This window comes from Gouania willdenowi, chromosome 13, assembly GCF_900634775.1.
Source record: "Gouania willdenowi chromosome 13, fGouWil2.1, whole genome shotgun sequence".
Classification (NCBI taxonomy): Eukaryota; Metazoa; Chordata; class Actinopteri; order Blenniiformes; family Gobiesocidae; genus Gouania; species Gouania willdenowi.
In genome coordinates, this window is record NC_041056.1 from 10,691,932 (window position 1) to 10,709,184 (window position 17,253).

The 17,253-nt window shown below is 34.0% G+C and overlaps 1 protein-coding gene across 8 annotated transcripts in view; it reads right to left on the bottom strand.

Annotated features, from left to right (window-relative positions):
- Nucleotides 1-7,445: 7,445 nt before the first annotated feature.
- synrg (synergin, gamma) overlaps nucleotides 7,446-17,253 on the bottom strand; it is a 46,363-nt gene continuing 36,555 nt past the window's right edge. For 7 of the 8 annotated variants that reach the window (XM_028463998.1, XM_028464001.1, XM_028464002.1 and 4 more), the window contains one exon: nucleotides 7,446-8,494. In XM_028463998.1, the coding sequence (XP_028319799.1) occupies nucleotides 8,363-8,494 (132 nt within the window). In that variant the 3' untranslated portion in view covers nucleotides 7,446-8,362. The remainder of the gene's footprint in view (nucleotides 8,495-17,253) is intronic. The other variant, XM_028463996.1, reaches the window with a different exon arrangement.

The following is a 17,253-nucleotide window of genomic DNA, read 5'->3' on the forward strand; positions in this document are numbered from 1 at the left end:
CTAATTTTTGGTGTTCGTTATATATTTTTGGCAATTTTATGCCTTACTATAGCCTTACCTCAAAAAAAAAAAAAAAAAAAAAAAAAAAATTATTATTATTTTTTTATGCCTTACTATAGCCTTACTTCTTATTTTTGGTGTTCGTTAACTTTTTGGCATTTTTATGCCTTACTATAACCTTACCTAAAAAAAAAAAAAAAAAAAAAAAAAAATTAAATATTTCAGTTTTTATGCCTTACTATAGCCTTACTTCTTATTTTTGGTGTTCGTTAACTTTTTGGCATTTTTATGCCTTACTATAACCTTACCTCATAAAAGAAAAAATTAAATATTTCAGTTTTTATGCCTTACTATAGCCTTATTTCTAATTTTTGGTGTTCGTTATATATTTTTGGCAATTTTATGCCTTACTATAACCTTACCTCAAAAAAAAAAAAAAAAAAAAAATTATTATTTGTTTTTATGCCTTACTATAGCCTTACTTCTTATTTTTGGTGTTAGTTAACTTTTTGGCATTTTTATGCCTTACTATAACCTTACCTCAAAAAAAAAAAAAAAAAAGAAAAAATTAAATATTTCAGTTTTTATGCCTTACTATAGCCTTACTTCAAATTTTTGGTGTTCGTTAACTTTTTGGCATTTTTATGCCTTACTACAACCTTACCTCAAAAAAAAAAAAAAAAAAAAAAAAAAATTATTATTTGTTTTTATGCCTTACTATAGCCTTACTTCTTATTTTTGGTGTTAGTTAACTTTTTGGCATTTTTATGCCTTACTATAACAAAAAAAAAGAAAAAATTAAATATTTCAGTTTTTATGCCTTACTATAGCCTTATTTCTAATTTTTGGTGTTCGTTGTATATTTTTGGCAATTTTATGCCTTACTATAGCCTTACCTCAAAAAAAAAAAAAAAAAAAAATTTATTTGTTTTTATGCCTTACTATAGCCTTACTTCTTATTTTTGGTGTTCGTTAACTTTTTGGCATTTTTATGCCTTACTATAACCTTACCTCAAAAAAAAAAAAAAAAAAAAAAAATTAAATATTTCAGTTTTTATGCCTTACTATAGCCTTACTTCTTATTTTTGGTGTTCGTTAACTTTTTGGCATTTTTATGCCTTACTATAACCTTACCTCATAAAAAAAAAAAAAAAAAAGAAAAAATTAAATATTTCAGTTTTTATGCCTTACTATAGCCTTATTTCTAATTTTTGGTGTTCGTTATATATTTTTGGCAATTTTATGCCTTACTATAGCCTTACCTAAAAAAAAAAAAAAAAAAAAAAATTATTATTTGTTTTTATGCCTTACTATAGCCTGACTTCTTATTTTTGGTGTTCGTTAACTTTTTGGCATTTTTATGCCTTACTATAACCTTACCTCAAAAAAAAAAAAAAAAAAAAGAAAAAATTAAATATTTCAGTTTTTATGCCTTACTATAGCCTTATTTCTAATTTTTGGTGTTCGTTATATATTTTTGGCAATTTTATGCCTTACTATAGCCTTACCTCAAAAAAAAAAAAAAAAAATATTTGTTTTTATGCCTTACTATAGCCTTACTTCTTATTTTTGGTGTTCGTTAACTTTTTGGCATTTTTATGCCTTACTATAACCTTTCCTAAAAAAAAAAAAAAAAAAAAGAAAAAATTAAATATTTCAGTTTTTATGCCTTACTATAGCCTTATTTCTAATTTTTGGTGTTCGTTATATATTTTTGGCAATTTTATGCCTTACTATAGCCTTACCTCAAAAAAAAAAAAAAAAAAAAAAATTATTATTTGTTTTTATGCCTTACTATAGCCTGACTTCTTATTTTTGGTGTTCGTTAACTTTTTGGCATTTTTATGCCTTACTATAACCTTACCTCAAAAAAAAAAAAAAAAAAAAAAAAAAAAAAGAAAAAATTAAATATTTCAGTTTTTATGCCTTACTGTAGCCTTACTTCAAATTTTTGGTGTTCGTTAACTTTTTGGCAATTTTATGCCTTACTATAGCCTTACCTCAAAAAAAAAAAAAAAAATATTTGTTTTTATGCCTTACTATAGCCTTACTTCTTATTTTTGGTGTTCGTTAACTTTTTGGCATTTTTATGCCTTACTATAACCTTTCCTCATAAAAAAAAAAAAAAAAAGAAAAAATTAAATATTTCAGTTTTTATGCCTTACTATAGCCTTATTTCTAATTTTTGGTGTTCGTTATATATTTTTGGCAATTTTATGCCTTACTATAGCCTTACCTCAAAAAAAAAAAAAAAAAAAAAATTATTATTTGTTTTTATGCCTTACTATAGCCTGACTTCTTATTTTTGGTGTTCGTTAACTTTTTGGCATTTTTATGCCTTACTATAACCTTACCTCAAAAAAAAAAAAAAAAAAAAAAAAAAGAAAAAATTAAATATTTCAGTTTTTATGCCTTACTGTAGCCTTACTTCAAATTTTTGGTGTTCGTTAACTTTTTGGCATTTTTATGCCTTACTACAACCTCACCTCAAAAAAAAAAAAAATTAATATTTGTTTTTATGCCTTACTATAGCCTTACTTCTTATTTTTGGTGTTAGTTAACTTTTTGGCATTTTTATGCCTTACTATAACCTTACCTCAAAAAAAAAAAAAAAAAAAAAAAAAAAAAAAGAAAAAATTAAATATTTCAGTTTTTATGCCTTACTATAGCCTTATTTCTAATTTTTGGTGTTCGGTACATTTTTTTGGCTTTTTTCATGCCTTACTATAGCCCTACCTCAAAAAAAAAAAAAAAAAAAAAAAGAATTTATAATTCTTTTTTTATGCCTTACTATAGCCTTACTTCTTATTTTTGGTGTTTGTTAACTTTTTGGCATTTTTATGCCTTACTATCACCTTACCTCAAAAAAAAAATCGATTATTTCTGTTTTTATGCCATACTATAGCCTTACTTCAAATTTTTGGTGTTCGTTATATTTTTTTGGCATTTTTATGCCTTTCTATAGCCTTACCTCAAAAAAAAAAAAAAAAAAAAAAATTAATATTTCAGTTTTTATGCCATACCATAGCCTAACTTCTAATTTTTGGTGTTCGGTACATTTTTTGGATTTTTTATGCCTTACTATAACCTTACCTCAAAAAAAAATATTTTTATTATTTCAGTTTTTATGCCTTACTATAGCCTTACTTCAAATTTTTGGTGTTCGTTATATTTTTGGCTTTTTTATGCCTTACCTGAAATTAAATAAACAAATAAAATATTTGCAAAATGTTTATGCCTTACATTATCCTTAGCACAAAAAAAAAGTTTTTCAAAATGTTTCTTTTTTCATGCCTTACTGTAGCCTTACCTCTGATTTTTGGTGTTGTTATATTTTGCCATATTTATGCCTTACCTAAAAAAAATTATATATATATTTCTGTTTTCATGCCTTACTATAGCCTTACTTCAAATTTTTGGTGTTTGTTATATTTTTGGCATTTTGATGCCTTACTGTAGCCTTACCTCGGAAAAAATAAATAATAATAATAATTATTATGATTATTTCTGTTTTTATGCCTTACTATAGCCTTATTTCAAAGTTTTGGTTGTTACATTTTTTGGCATTTTTATGCCTTACTATAGCCTTATCTGAAAATAAATAAATAAATAAAATATTTTCAAAATGTTTCTTTTTTTATGCATTACTATAGCTTTACTTCTAATTGTTGGCGTTCGTTATATTTACTATAGCCTTGACTAAAAAAAAAAAGATTTTTGGCGTTTGTTATATTTTTTGGCATTTTATGCCTTATAGACTTACTTGAAAAAATTTAAAATAAATAACTGTTTCTATTTTTAGGCCTTACCATAGCCTTACCTTTACGATTTTTAGTGTTTTGTCATATTTTTGCCATTTTTTTACCTTTTCTCAAAATAAATAAAATAATAATGATGATATTTCTATTTTTATGCCTTACTATAGCCTTACCTGAAAAAAAATACATATTTTTTTTATCGTTTTTTATTGTTTTATTACTATTACTACTATGCCTAACCAAAAAAAAAAAAAAAAAAAAAAAAATTCCAAAATGCCTTAGCCTTACTTATGAATTTTGGTGTTTACATACATATATACAAATAAACCTGTTATAGAGCAGAAAGGAACACATTTAGAGTTTGCCTTTAGCAGAGATGTGCTCTACCTATGTCTTTTGTGTTTGGATAAAGTATGGGAGTCATTTAATATTTACAAAATATTTGTGTTTCAGTTTATTGAGCCAATGTAAACTGGAGAAAATCCCATCTTTCATTGTATTATATTAGTAATCAAATGCCTAATATAACTAATAGTTATAAAATGTTTGTTGTAAAAAATGTGTTTGGAGTGTTTGGATATTTGTATCTGCAACAACAGTGTTACATTTTGTCAAAAGAAGCTGTTAGGCAAAATAAATAAATAAATAAAACATAATTAGATTTGCACAGATCGTCTTTCTTGTTGCTGTGGCTTGTTTTGTATTTTCCACATCCAGCCAACCATCCTACCAAAGTGTCTGCTATGACAAATATGAACATCTGCTGTAGCTGCAACAAATTAGTGAATCATGGCCACTTTAGGCTTCCACTAATACCGCCTTCAATCTTTCACTGTAATCACTGGCACACATAACTCATTTATCAGTCTTTTGTAAATCATCTTCCATTTCTATGCCTGACTCTAGCCTTTTATGCTGAAAAAAATAAATAAATCCAAATGTTTCATTTTATGCCTTACTGTAACCCTTTCTCGGATAAGTAAAAAATACAAAATTCAAATCGTTCCATTTTATACCTTGATTTAGGGAAAAAAAATCAAAAATGTTCCATTTTAATGCCTTATCTCAGAATAAATCCCAAATTTTCCATTTTAATGCCTCACTATAGCCTTATCTCAGATTTATTTATTTTTTTTTTAATTCAATTTCCATGCCTTACGTCTTATCTCGAAAAAATTATTCTAAAATGTTCCATTTTCATACCTTACTAGCCTTATCTCTCTTTTTTTATTTATTTATTTATCCACACATGCACACACAGGCTTTTGATGAACACATTATTTTTGATAGCCTCATTACATTTGTGATTTACAGTAGCTGTACAGAAACATAAGTTTCAGCTGCTGGATGTTGCTTTGAGAATTTCTGTTTCCAGAACATGAAGAAAAGCTGCTTCTACGGCTGCCAGCAACCCTTGGAAACCTGGACAACATAAAATTCCCACTGGGCAAAAGAACACACTGTTGGTGCTCAGTCAGTCATAAATACTGGAGCCATTCTATCAACAATCTCAATCTGAGCACTGGAAACGAGTCCGAGGAGCTTTTTATTTGAAGCTCACCTAATGGTCAGATGAGGAGTTAATGAGTATGTGTTTCTTCTCTGAGGGCGGTGTATAACACTGACTCATACGTCCATTCTGATTGGTCGAAGCAGAATCCTTCGAGTCCTGAAGCTGAGCTAATTTTGTGCACTCATCAGGGACAATGACTAATAGTTGCCTTGAGGTCATTATTGAGCAATTGATTTCCTGTCTATTTTCAAAGTTCTTCGTAGCATCTGAATGACTTTCCTGGAGGAGCTTATTTGTGTTGGATCTAATAAAGAAAATCACACTGGAAAGGAAGAGGCTGGAGTCCATTGCAATTGGAACGCCCTTTATACATTTACTCGGAAGTACAAGCAGAGTCATGTCTGACGCTCCCTAAGAACCAGGTTTTTCTTGACAACACGTGTAGGCGGTGCCTAATGTAAAAACTTTTTCATAGCCAACATATTTAAACATTTAGCTCATTTTATTTTTCATTTGAGACATTAATTCATGTAAAACAGCATGTTCTATATCAATTTTAAAGATGTGTACACATGTAAATGTTAAAACTTAACTTACATTTAAGATTTACATTCAACATTTCAATTAACTTTTACATTTAGATTTAACATTTACATAAATATTTATTTTTCATGTTAACACATTTTTAACAATGATATAGAACATGCTGTTTTACATGAATTTGTCTCAAATGAAGGGAGTAAGGATTATTATTTTTTTTTTCTAAACATAAGGAAGCTTATATATACTAAGTTACTACAGATTTGGAATCTTTTTATGCATATAAACCTTTTTTTAACTAAAATAAATGCAGTTATAGACAGAATATTTTGTGATGAAGAATAAGCAACAAGAAAAGTGAAAAATTTCAAAGTGGTCACTAAGCTAAAATGCACCTTAGAGGAAATATTTGCATGTTTGTCCTTCTGTGCTCTTTTATTTGATAGACACTGTGAGTGTTTCCTTTGCTTTTACACTGAAGTGCTTCCATTCAGGCTAAAAACAGAGAAAAAAAAAAGAGTAAGAGATGAAGCGCTGTTTCCTTTCAATCTTGCGTCTTTTCCATTGTGATAGTATCTGATTGGCGTTGAAGAGAGAAAAGCTGCATTTTGAATTAAACAGCCTTTTTTTCCTGATTGATTCCAGCATTTGTAATTTTCTGTAATCTTCATTTTCTGCAGGAAATAAACCAGGGAGCAGCGAGCGATGTAATGGATGTTGATGAACACACCTGAAGAGTGCCAGGCTGCTAATGAGACTTCTCCCTGGATTGGCTGAGCCTGCGGAGGCCCCGACAGGCTTTTCTGAGGAGAATTTATTCCATTTAAAGAGCAAAGTGATGCAGACGAGGCCTTTATACCCTCAGAAAAACTACATTACTGTGCAAAATGAGAAACAGTGCAACAGCGTTCAAAACATCTGGAAAACCTGAAAGAAAACCAGAACCACAGCAGGTAAATACACTTCAAATAAATGAATGAATTTAAGATAAACAGAAACAAACCAACACATGTAAACTGTTTCTGGTGCGTTGGAAAACATGTTGATTTGTTAATGAGCTGTAGGAGTCTTTGCCCCGCGGGTCAAAAAAATGGATGCATTTAAATAGAATAAGAATTAAGTAAAGATACTACTTAAAGAAAACTTATGCTTCATCGAGATTTTCGATTGTTTGCAAATGTTCAATAATAGTAAAAAAACATCATGCTTTGGTGCCATCTTTTCATTCTTTCAAGAGAATTCTAATCCCACAATGCAATGCGTTCCAAAGTTCAAGTCATATGACCATTTGTCAACAAACCGAATGTCAACATTCTCCCATTTTTCATAAGTAATACCTTGATTTATTGATCTATGAGGTACACAGTCTTTATCTGTCTTGTCACCGGTATCTGCAAAATTGATAAGGAAAATAATCTTATTATACAGGAAATAAATTAATGTTTCCATGAACCAAAAGGGCAAGATTTCTAATTTTTAATCCTAGGTTTAGACACTTGATTTAGTTACCCAAGGATTTTTGAGGGTTCACAGATCCAGGATTGTCCCAGAATTCATTAATCAGTCGTCGCAGAATATTCTTCTTCTTGATAAAATAAAAAAATACAATATTGACATATTTCCCATGTCTGGGATTTGATAATCATTTCACACACATTTATTTACACAGTACAACTTTACAGTTGATTATTACAAAGCTACAGCGTGACACTAATGTACAGAAAACGCTGCTGCAGCTTCAGCTGAACTTCATTCAGAACAAAAACACTCACAATGTCCTCAATGGTTCCCTTTAAGTCCCCAATGTGCACACAATAACATCTGCCTCCAAAGACCCATAAAATACAGATTAAATACCTCAGAGGGCGTCAAAGGTTTCTCCCGACAGTGCAAAAAAACATTTAAAGGATTTCATTCAAACCACACGTTAAAAAGAGGCGACTTAATCCTCCACAGCAGCATGTTTACATTTTAAAGATCTTCAAGGTCATAAAAACTCCACAGTCGAAGCATTTCTTCATATACACACACACACACACACACACACATATATATATAATTCAAGTCCAACAGTATACACACCTGCACACACACGTTCTGTTCACAGGAAACAAAAGGGGATAAAAGTCCAAAGAAAAGCAAGCAGCAGCAACATAGAAGGTTAAAATCCAGATGTCAGCAGATGTGCTCTGCCAGTGTTTTCAGTGATAATGTACACCTTTAAATAATAAATCAGAGAATATTTATTAGGAACCATTGAGCTACAGTGAAAATCAGTAGAAAACCCAGAGGAAGAGCAGCTTCAGTGACACACCTTAAACTGGACTCCACGGCTGAGCTTCAGGTTTCAAGTGATTGGTCGGATAAGCCGTAAGAAAAAGCTAAATAACAAAGGTTTAAAGGGAAAAAAAAAAAACATGTAGAATGTCTCAGTGGATGATGATGGAGTTCAATGATAATAAAAAAAAATGTAGTTAAAGCAAAAGAATCCAGTGACACGTAAGGCGCCGTTATGTGGACGTGTTCCTGAACCGTGCGTTGCCATGGCAGCTCAGAGCAGGTCAGGCAGGATGAGTCCTGGAGGTTTGGGCTCCACACAGTTAATCCAGAAATTAGCACAGCTGGCGTGATACTGGTGGCCCCCGTACAGCAGTTTGAAGTTGTCCGTCTCAGAGTTAAAAGCCTGTGGAAATAGAGCGTTTTAATATTTAACAGCAGGAATAAACGTTCCTCTCACAGGATGATCACATTTCATAAGGCAGTAATACAAGACTAAAAAAAAAATAAGAACCCTTCATAATGTCACACCCCAAAGCCAGAACATTTAACCATCACTGCTCTACAGTGTGTGTTCCTCAAGATACAATTCAAAGGATCCTCCACGGTTTTTACAAGTTTGGCCTAAAATATTTGAAATGCACTTATTAGAACATCTATGCCTAACAAAACATTATTATGCACTATATTCATTTAATTGCCTTTCAAAAATGGGACTACTTTACAGTTTTAGAGCTACTTTACTTTTGGCTGCTCTAAAAAACCAGAAAAAGCTAAACATGTCAATATAAACTTATTTTGTTTACCAAAAGAAGATGAAACAAAAATGAGTAAGTGGGCTGTGGCTGCCCCCCGTGGTCACATTTTTTTCGAGTGTTACATCGGCATCTTTAACTTTTACTGATAATTTAGAACAACTAAAAGCAGCACAAATTGTCATTTTGACCAAAAAAGCTGCTAAATGATCTAAAAAGCAGGCTGAATGATTCACTCCAAAAGGAAACAATGGGATGTTTACAGGAAGTGGGGCCATGTGATGTCATCAATCATGGCGGAACACAGGCTTTAAAATAGTAAAGTAGTCCCATTTTTAAAAGGCAATTACATAAATATGGTGCACTGCATAATTATGTGTTTTGTTAGGCATAGATCATCTAATAAGTACATTTCAAAAGTTTTAGGCCAAACTTGTAACATTGGAGGATCCCTTTAATTACATTTTCTTCTCAGATTGTTCTAATTAAACCACATAAAGACAGACACAGACTGAGGGTCTTAATGAGACGAAATGACTGAAGGTAGAAACCAACAGAAGAAATGAAAGTCAATAAAATCAAGCTGAGCCATGAACCAAGTGAAAGCACAAGCAGCTAAATAACACAACGTTAATGTTTTTTATCCACCTTTCAAAGAAGGAATTGGTGAGGTTAACATAACGACAGATGGAAGCATCTCAAAACTTCAAGAAACAAAAACGAAAACACAGTTTTGATAAAGTCAGTTTACAGAATCACATCGATGTTTGTGGACTGTGAGAAAATCTGGAGCACATGTTTTGGATATATCTGTATAATATTTGCACATTAGTATTAATATTTACATTTATTTCTACTGTAATGTGTGCACTTGTATTTCATCCTCATCTAATCAACAGTCTTACTTAATTATGTAAAAAAAATATATATTTTCTTCTAGTGTTTCTTCTTTTCATTTGTAATATTTTTGTAACAAAGTAACTTCCTCCGTGATAGATAAAGTATTCCTGATTCAAATTGTTTTATTCTTATTTAGAATGAGATTGAGTCGACGTTCGTTTCCAGCTGAGATGAGCAAAAAAAATAATCATAATCATAATCAGTATGTGCAGACGGAAGAGTTAAAATAAACTCATTGGATTTCTATTGAGCTGCAGGAAGCGATGATACAAAGCGCTCTGAATGGATTCAGTGTACGAGCGCCTGCTTTGATGTATTTTTGTACGCGTAACACTGACACATGCATTACTGTAAACACAGTGATTCTACAGCTGTGCTATGAAACGCTGCAAATACAACATTGTTCCAATAACATTGTTCCACATCTGTGACGAAGGACTCAATGTATGTGTCTTTAATAGTTTGATTGACAGTTCTTATGTAGCCAATCACAAGCTAGAGAGTGGCAAGTTTGGTAGTAAGCTCTACGTCTGCAGCGCGTCATTGGTTACTTAGGTTGCTACTTACAAGTTAGGCTGTAGCAAGTTCGGTTGTAATCGCTACGTCTGGAGAGCGTAGTTTCTCTTAGTTATGGGGTGTGGAGCGGACCTTGTGGTTGTGTACGTGTGCGTAAATGATAAACCAACCACACACACAATAGGACAAGCCTTAAAAATGTACAATAAAGAAGACAAACTCTGAATCATCTCAACATTGTATTCTTACCGATGCCCCCTGGCGTTTACAACATATTAAAACCCCACAACAACATCCATGATTACAATTTATTTGATGCTACTAAACTTAAGCAGGAATAAATCATAAACTATATATATATATATATATATATATATATATATATATATATATAAAATTAAGGCAAAAATAAAATATACAATAAGAATAATAAAAAAAAAAAAAGATACTGTATTGGTCATGATAACGGTACAGAAAAAAAAAATAAAAAGCAGTAAGTGAGTAAAACTGCACATAGTAAGGATGTAAAGTAACATTACCATTTACAGGTGAAAAAAAAAGATTATATATATATATATATTATTCATATATAGCCTGTTATTTTATTGTCCTATTTTTTCTCCTTCATTGCACTATATTTCGGGTGTCAAGTTGTTCTGCCGAGCACTGCCGAGGTGCCCTTGAGCAAGGCACCGAACCTCAACACTGCTACCTTAATTGTAAAGCGACTGAGTACCCAGAAAAGCGCTTTATAAAATTAATGTATAATAATAATAATAATTCTGTTTGTTTTTTCTTGCACTTTATCTGATTTGAGCCATCATAACAATAAATTATTGATCCCACTGCGAGATCAATAAAGCTACTCTACTCTAGGTTGTAGCCTAGTTACCTTGCTAATGTTTCAAGTTACATTCAATTGAATTAGCATCATTTAAATGTAATTTGTCGAAGAAAAGAGAAGTTGGATCATCCCAGACAAACTCTTTTCTTGGACCCATGATGTGATTGTTGTGACCTGAGCGTCTCACACAATAACTGAGGATGTGTTTAGTGATGCATGGTTTGCACAGAGAGCTGCATCATGAGCTCCTGTGCATTCAGGAGACTAATGTGTGCCAGTGTGCAGAGACAGAGCTTGCATCGTGATGAATAAAGAGCCCGAGAGAAAAGCGGTGAGTCATGGTGAATCACAGCCTCCCACACAGCAACGGCAACTGGAAGAAAAGCGACTGCAAAACATCTCCACCTGCTTCTGTGCAGCGAGGACGCTCGCGAGGATGAATGAGACTTTTTTTTGCTTTTTCTCACAGAGTGATTTCCTTTCACAGTTGTTGGCCTACTTTACTGTACTTTTCTTTTTTTTATTATACACAAAGCTGCACTTCAGGTCTGCTGAAGCTGGAAATGTTGGAGGGAGAGGACGAAGAATGACAAAGTGCTCACAATGGATGTTTCCACAGAAAAGAAGTCAGTGACACTTTCGTGCCTTCCAGCTCATGTAGTCTGATAAAACTCTGCTGAGTCATCTGACCTGATTCAAACTGGGCAAATCTATTCTTAGACAATCATCTATCGTCACAACAATCCTCTGATTTTTAAAAACGAGTTTATGAAAGGCAACCCTTGACCTCACTGTAGTGCATTGAACAGTGTGTGATGTAAGATCCTGATGTATGACGAGTTCCCACATTCATTAGTAAGTATAAGCAGTGTTAAAGTCAAGGTGAGGGGCCCAAACCAGTCCTTTACAGCATCCAATTTGGCCCACAGGAGAAAGTAAAAAAAATAAAAAAAATGAATCAATGTATAATTTTCCAACTAATTCGAATGTAGATATTGCAGTCTCAAAATACACATTCATAGGAACTTTACAATATTTGCCAGTACTCGCAGTTTTCCCATGTTTACGTGATATGATGGCAGTTATTTTTAAAAGCTAAATTGCTGAAAGAATTATTTCCAAAATCCTTACATTTTGCTCAAATTATTTTACAACATTTACCCACATTAAACAAAAAGTAATCATAAAATCAAGTAAAATTAGGAGCAAAGTAGGGCATATTATTGTTGAAATTGCTCGTTTTCCCGCCTAAAATCAGTGGCCCACCTGAGATCAAACTGCTCCGTATTTGGCCCCTGAACTAAAATGAGTTTGAAACCCCTGCTTTAGAGCAGTGTTTTTCAACCACTGTGCCGCGGCACACTAGTGTGCCGCGAGAGATCGTCAGGTGTGCCGTGGGAAATTATCCAATTTCACCTAATTGGTCTAAAAAAAAATTTTGAAAACATATTAATTATTATCTGCAAATAATATACCATTGTCGAGTGTCCGTGCTGCAGTAGTGACTAAAGGTGCGTGCACACCGAACGCGACGGAAGCGATGCCGTTGCCTTAAATCGTCCCTGATCGGTAGTTTGCACATAGTGGTGCTTTTTTGTCAGTCCATCATTTCATCGCTCCAGCGACGCGATCACTAGGGAGCTATGTGTGTGTGTGTGTGTGTGTGTGTGTGTGTGGCCCCGGTAACAGGGTAGAGACAGAGAGAGAGAGAGTGTTGATGACGTCTTTTTTTTTTCCTTCTTGCTCCGCTTCTACGGTTAAATGATCAACTTAACAGAGATATTAAAGGATGACTTCACTCAGAATGTGTTTGATCAGTAGTTACTGTGGTTTTAAAGAAATTTACCGCTTTAATTTTGAACCTGATACTTTGAGGAAGTAGAACAGCCTCCGCTGCAGCCGTCAGCACTTTGATGAGAATGGCTATATTGTTAATATAGGCTACAGAGTATCATTTTTTAACATGTTTGGCTGGTGGTGTGCCTCGTGATTTTTTCAATGAAAAAAATGTGCCTTGGCTCAAAAAAGGTTGAAAAACACTGCTTTAGAGCATTCAAATTGTCCTGCAGAAGAAAGCATATTTCACTTTTTAAATTACCAAATACTTCAGCTTGAGATGTCTCAGTCACGCCAAATTCATACATACTTTGAAAATTCAGAATATTTGCAGGAGCCTTCTTATTTCTGACACGTATATCACACAACTGCTGTCATAAGTTGTTAAAGAGAACTTAAACATTTTTATAAAATCCTGCAATTTCTCAAGAACAATCCCACAAATTACAGAAAAGTTTGTCACAAAATCAAAACACTTTGAAGTGGAGATCCTGTTGGGACTGATATCTGTCTGCTTGGATATTGTGAGTGCCTTACAAACTATAAATTATACAATACAATTATAAATTAAAAAAACATATTTATCAACATCCCCCGCAAGATTGGTTCTCATTATAACTCACAACCTTTTCTTGAATGTCCTAAATCTAAGAACTTAGATGTATAGATCAGAAAATATTCACTTCAGAATATGAAATTACTAACTATCTTAAATGGACGGACAAAGCTCAAACCTATATCCCCCTTTCCACTTTGTGGCGGGGAATAAGAATAATAACTAGAACTGCAAGCAGTTATGAAAGGGGGCCAAGCCTTCCCGCGTGACTCGGCTCCCAGGTTTTGCGGAGCCCAAGGAATTACGTCACGAAGGATGACGGGCTTGGGGCGAGCGTCAGGACCCAGGCCAACGTGCCATTTGCAGTGAACATGTGGCTTTGAAGTTCATGAAGGTGTGATTTAAAATGTGAAAGTTACAGGCCAAAATGCGTTTGCACCCATTATAGCCCCACCCACACTTTTTGGTATGGGTGGTCTGTGTGATCTTCTATATATTCCCTGTAAATTTCACAGTCCTCAGCATATTACTTCAGCTGAAATAAATGTCTATTTATATTTTATGTTGTAATAAGCCACGCCCACTTTGACCAATCACAATCAACTCCAAGATATGGCCTTAAGAGCGACACAGGGTCATACCCACCAAATTTGGTAAAAATCGGTCTTGCCATTTAAGAGATATACATTTCCCATACTGGCAGGGCCCCCTAGTGGCCTAAATTATTCAAATCTGGCTCATACCCTTAAAGTCACATGACAATCAAGGATCTCATATTTGTTGGTGTTAGCATTTATTTTGACCGAGATGTGCACCAGTTTGCATTTTTATAGCTAGCTAGAAAACTTTACTCGTTAATTATTTGCGCATATTTTGACTGAACAAAATTCTTTCCTCATCTTCAGATCAGGTCCAACTGAAGACTATGTGCAAAGTTTCACACTGATTGGACAAAACCCCAGGGAGGAGTTAGAAAAAGTAGGTTTCGCAGTTTTCACAATTTTGTGCCACAAAACTCTTGGTGGAAATGGGCGTGGCCTAGCTCAGCTGATTCAGTGCTATTCAGAGCATCTGTGGATATGAGATTTTTGAATGTGCGACATATGGTGTGGGAGTTATAGGCCAAAACGCTTTGACCTTGGTTATAGCGCCACCTGCTGGCGGACATATGTGAGTTTCGAACTCCATCAAGGTATTGATACCCTGAAGCCACACACTGAATTTGGTTATCCTATCTTAGTTCCTGAGAAAAGCTGTCCACTTTAACTTGGACGCAAGGACGGAGCTCAAACCTTTATCCCCCTTCCGCTTCATGGCGGGGGATAATAATGTTAAAATGTATCTTTTTTTCCCCCAACTGAAATCTGTGGCCCTCTTAAGATCAAACTGTTCCATATTTGGCCCCTGATCTAAAATAATATAATTATGACTAAAGACTCTTTGACTTTCTCTGGACACTGTCTAAATACATAGATTTTTTTTTCCAATCACCCTAAAGATTGATCGCAGATTTCCAGTGTTTGATTGTTGCAGCTGCCAAACCTGATTTCATGAATGCACCAAAGAATGTTGCACAGTTTGTAACCTACTCATCGTAAGTCAAAAAGTGCAGCGTTTTCTTTTGTTTTTCCACAAATTCATCTTTTTTCATAAGAACAGAAAATGTTTCCGTGAGGATTAGGGTATTTTTCTTTTAATGAGACAAGCACAAAGACAGCTGCCTGCTAGAGAAGGCATTAACAAAATCAACTTACATCACTCCTATTTTATCTAAATAGAACCTCTTTAATGAGTTATGTAAAATGCACAGTCATCTCCTTTATCTGTGAGGGCATGTTGTTGGTTTACTGTGACAAATATAAGATGAGCGTTAAAATTGATTCATTATCCTCAAATGAGGAGCATTCACTAACACGCTGCTGGGGGACGATGTGATTGGTCCAAATCCTTTAGACGCCGCAGAAAAACGCATCAACATAAATCACCAGCAATGCTAAATTATTCATGTGAAATCTCTTTCTCATTGCTTCTTCCTTTAAATTGCTAGAATTAGCATTCATCATTACAGCGTGAATAATTAGATCTAACCAATCAGCGAAGCCGATCAGAGTGAACGCTGCTGCTGTCTGTGAGCGACGGATGAACTTCAGCTGCTGAATGTCACACAGGGAAAAACAAACAAAGTGCTGCCATCCAACCACAACATTTAATGTAGGGCACATGTAATCAAACTCAAGGCCCATGAAATTTGGCCCTCAGCAGTAAGCAAAAAAGTCAGAGAAACCATGAATAATTGTGAATCGCTACCGAATAGTTGTAGATGTCTCCAAAATAATAAACAAATTAAACTCCACAATATTAGCAGGGCTCACATTATCCCCATGCTTATATCACATGAATGCAGTCATTTTCAATCTCAAATTGTTAGAAGAGCTCTCAATTATTCCAAAATCCTGCAATTTTCTTCAAATTATTCCACAAAATTTCCCCAAATTACATAAAAATTAGCAACAAAATTAAAAAAAAAATATTTAAAATATAGATTCTGCAGGGACGAATATCTGTCACTTATTTCTTTGATATTATCGACGCCTTACATATTTTACAATTTATTAAATTGTGCAAACTCGAGCAAAAATATTGATTAAATTAAATTAAATAAAAAAAATCTGCGGCTCACTTAAAGCTGCAGTTTGTAAAAGTTTTTTGACATAATTTAGATATAAATTCCATATCATCATTGAGCATATTGTAATCCAAAGTCTTCTGAGTGGACAGTGAATCTCATCTCTTTCTCCTGGCTCTGTAAATGAAGTTTATAAATCCAGGAGACACTCCTGGAATCTGGATGTCAGCCAATCAGAGATCTTTCTACAAACATCCCTACATTTTTCACGAGTCTCTATGAAGAGAAAAAGTCGCTAAAAGTGTTCACAAAATATACCAGTAAGGGAGGTTGAGTTTCAGTTTTAGTTTCAAAACAGATTTTACAAACTGCAACTTTAAGATAAAGTGCTCCGTATTTGGCCCCTGAACTAATATGACTTTGACACCCCTGATGTACGGCAGAGGTAATGTTAGAATATAGAATCCTTTGAGTATTGTCTCTTCCCAGCAGAACCAGCGGACCAAACACAAACCAGAAGCTGTAAATGGGACAATCCACCAATCAGTGCCAAAAGCTCTCCTGTCACCCAATCACACCCCGCCTTACACATCCTTGCCACTGGGGCTGTGCCAAAAATGTAATTAAAGGATGGGTTATTAATCTCATGCTTGTGGCATGGAGACAAAACAAAACGGCATCAATAACAGGCCGCCTCTGTGCACACAGGACACGCCACAGTGGGACTTTTATCTGCCTTACTTCCTGTCTGTGACTAATATATCTGCTCCAAGCCTCCCAGTCAGATAAATCCTCAGTGGTACATCCGTCTGGTTCTGACGACAGAGCGGAGGGACGACTGGAAACAAAGGATGCCACCGTTTCACCTCCAAAACTGCAGGTTTATGGGTTCCTTCAATAAGCAGCCATCACTGTAAGCAAAGGGTGTACGAGCAGCCAGCCTCCCAACAGTAAAAAGCTCAGAGCTGTGAGCAGAACGCACAGAGGTGAACAAAAAAAAAAAGGTGACAGAATGAAATGACCCTTCAAAGTGGAAGAAACAACTCTTATGCCCAAAAGAACAAACCCAGAGTGTGAAAACCCCAAACCAAGGGACTAAAGTGACAGTCCTCCTCTCACACTCATTCTGAGT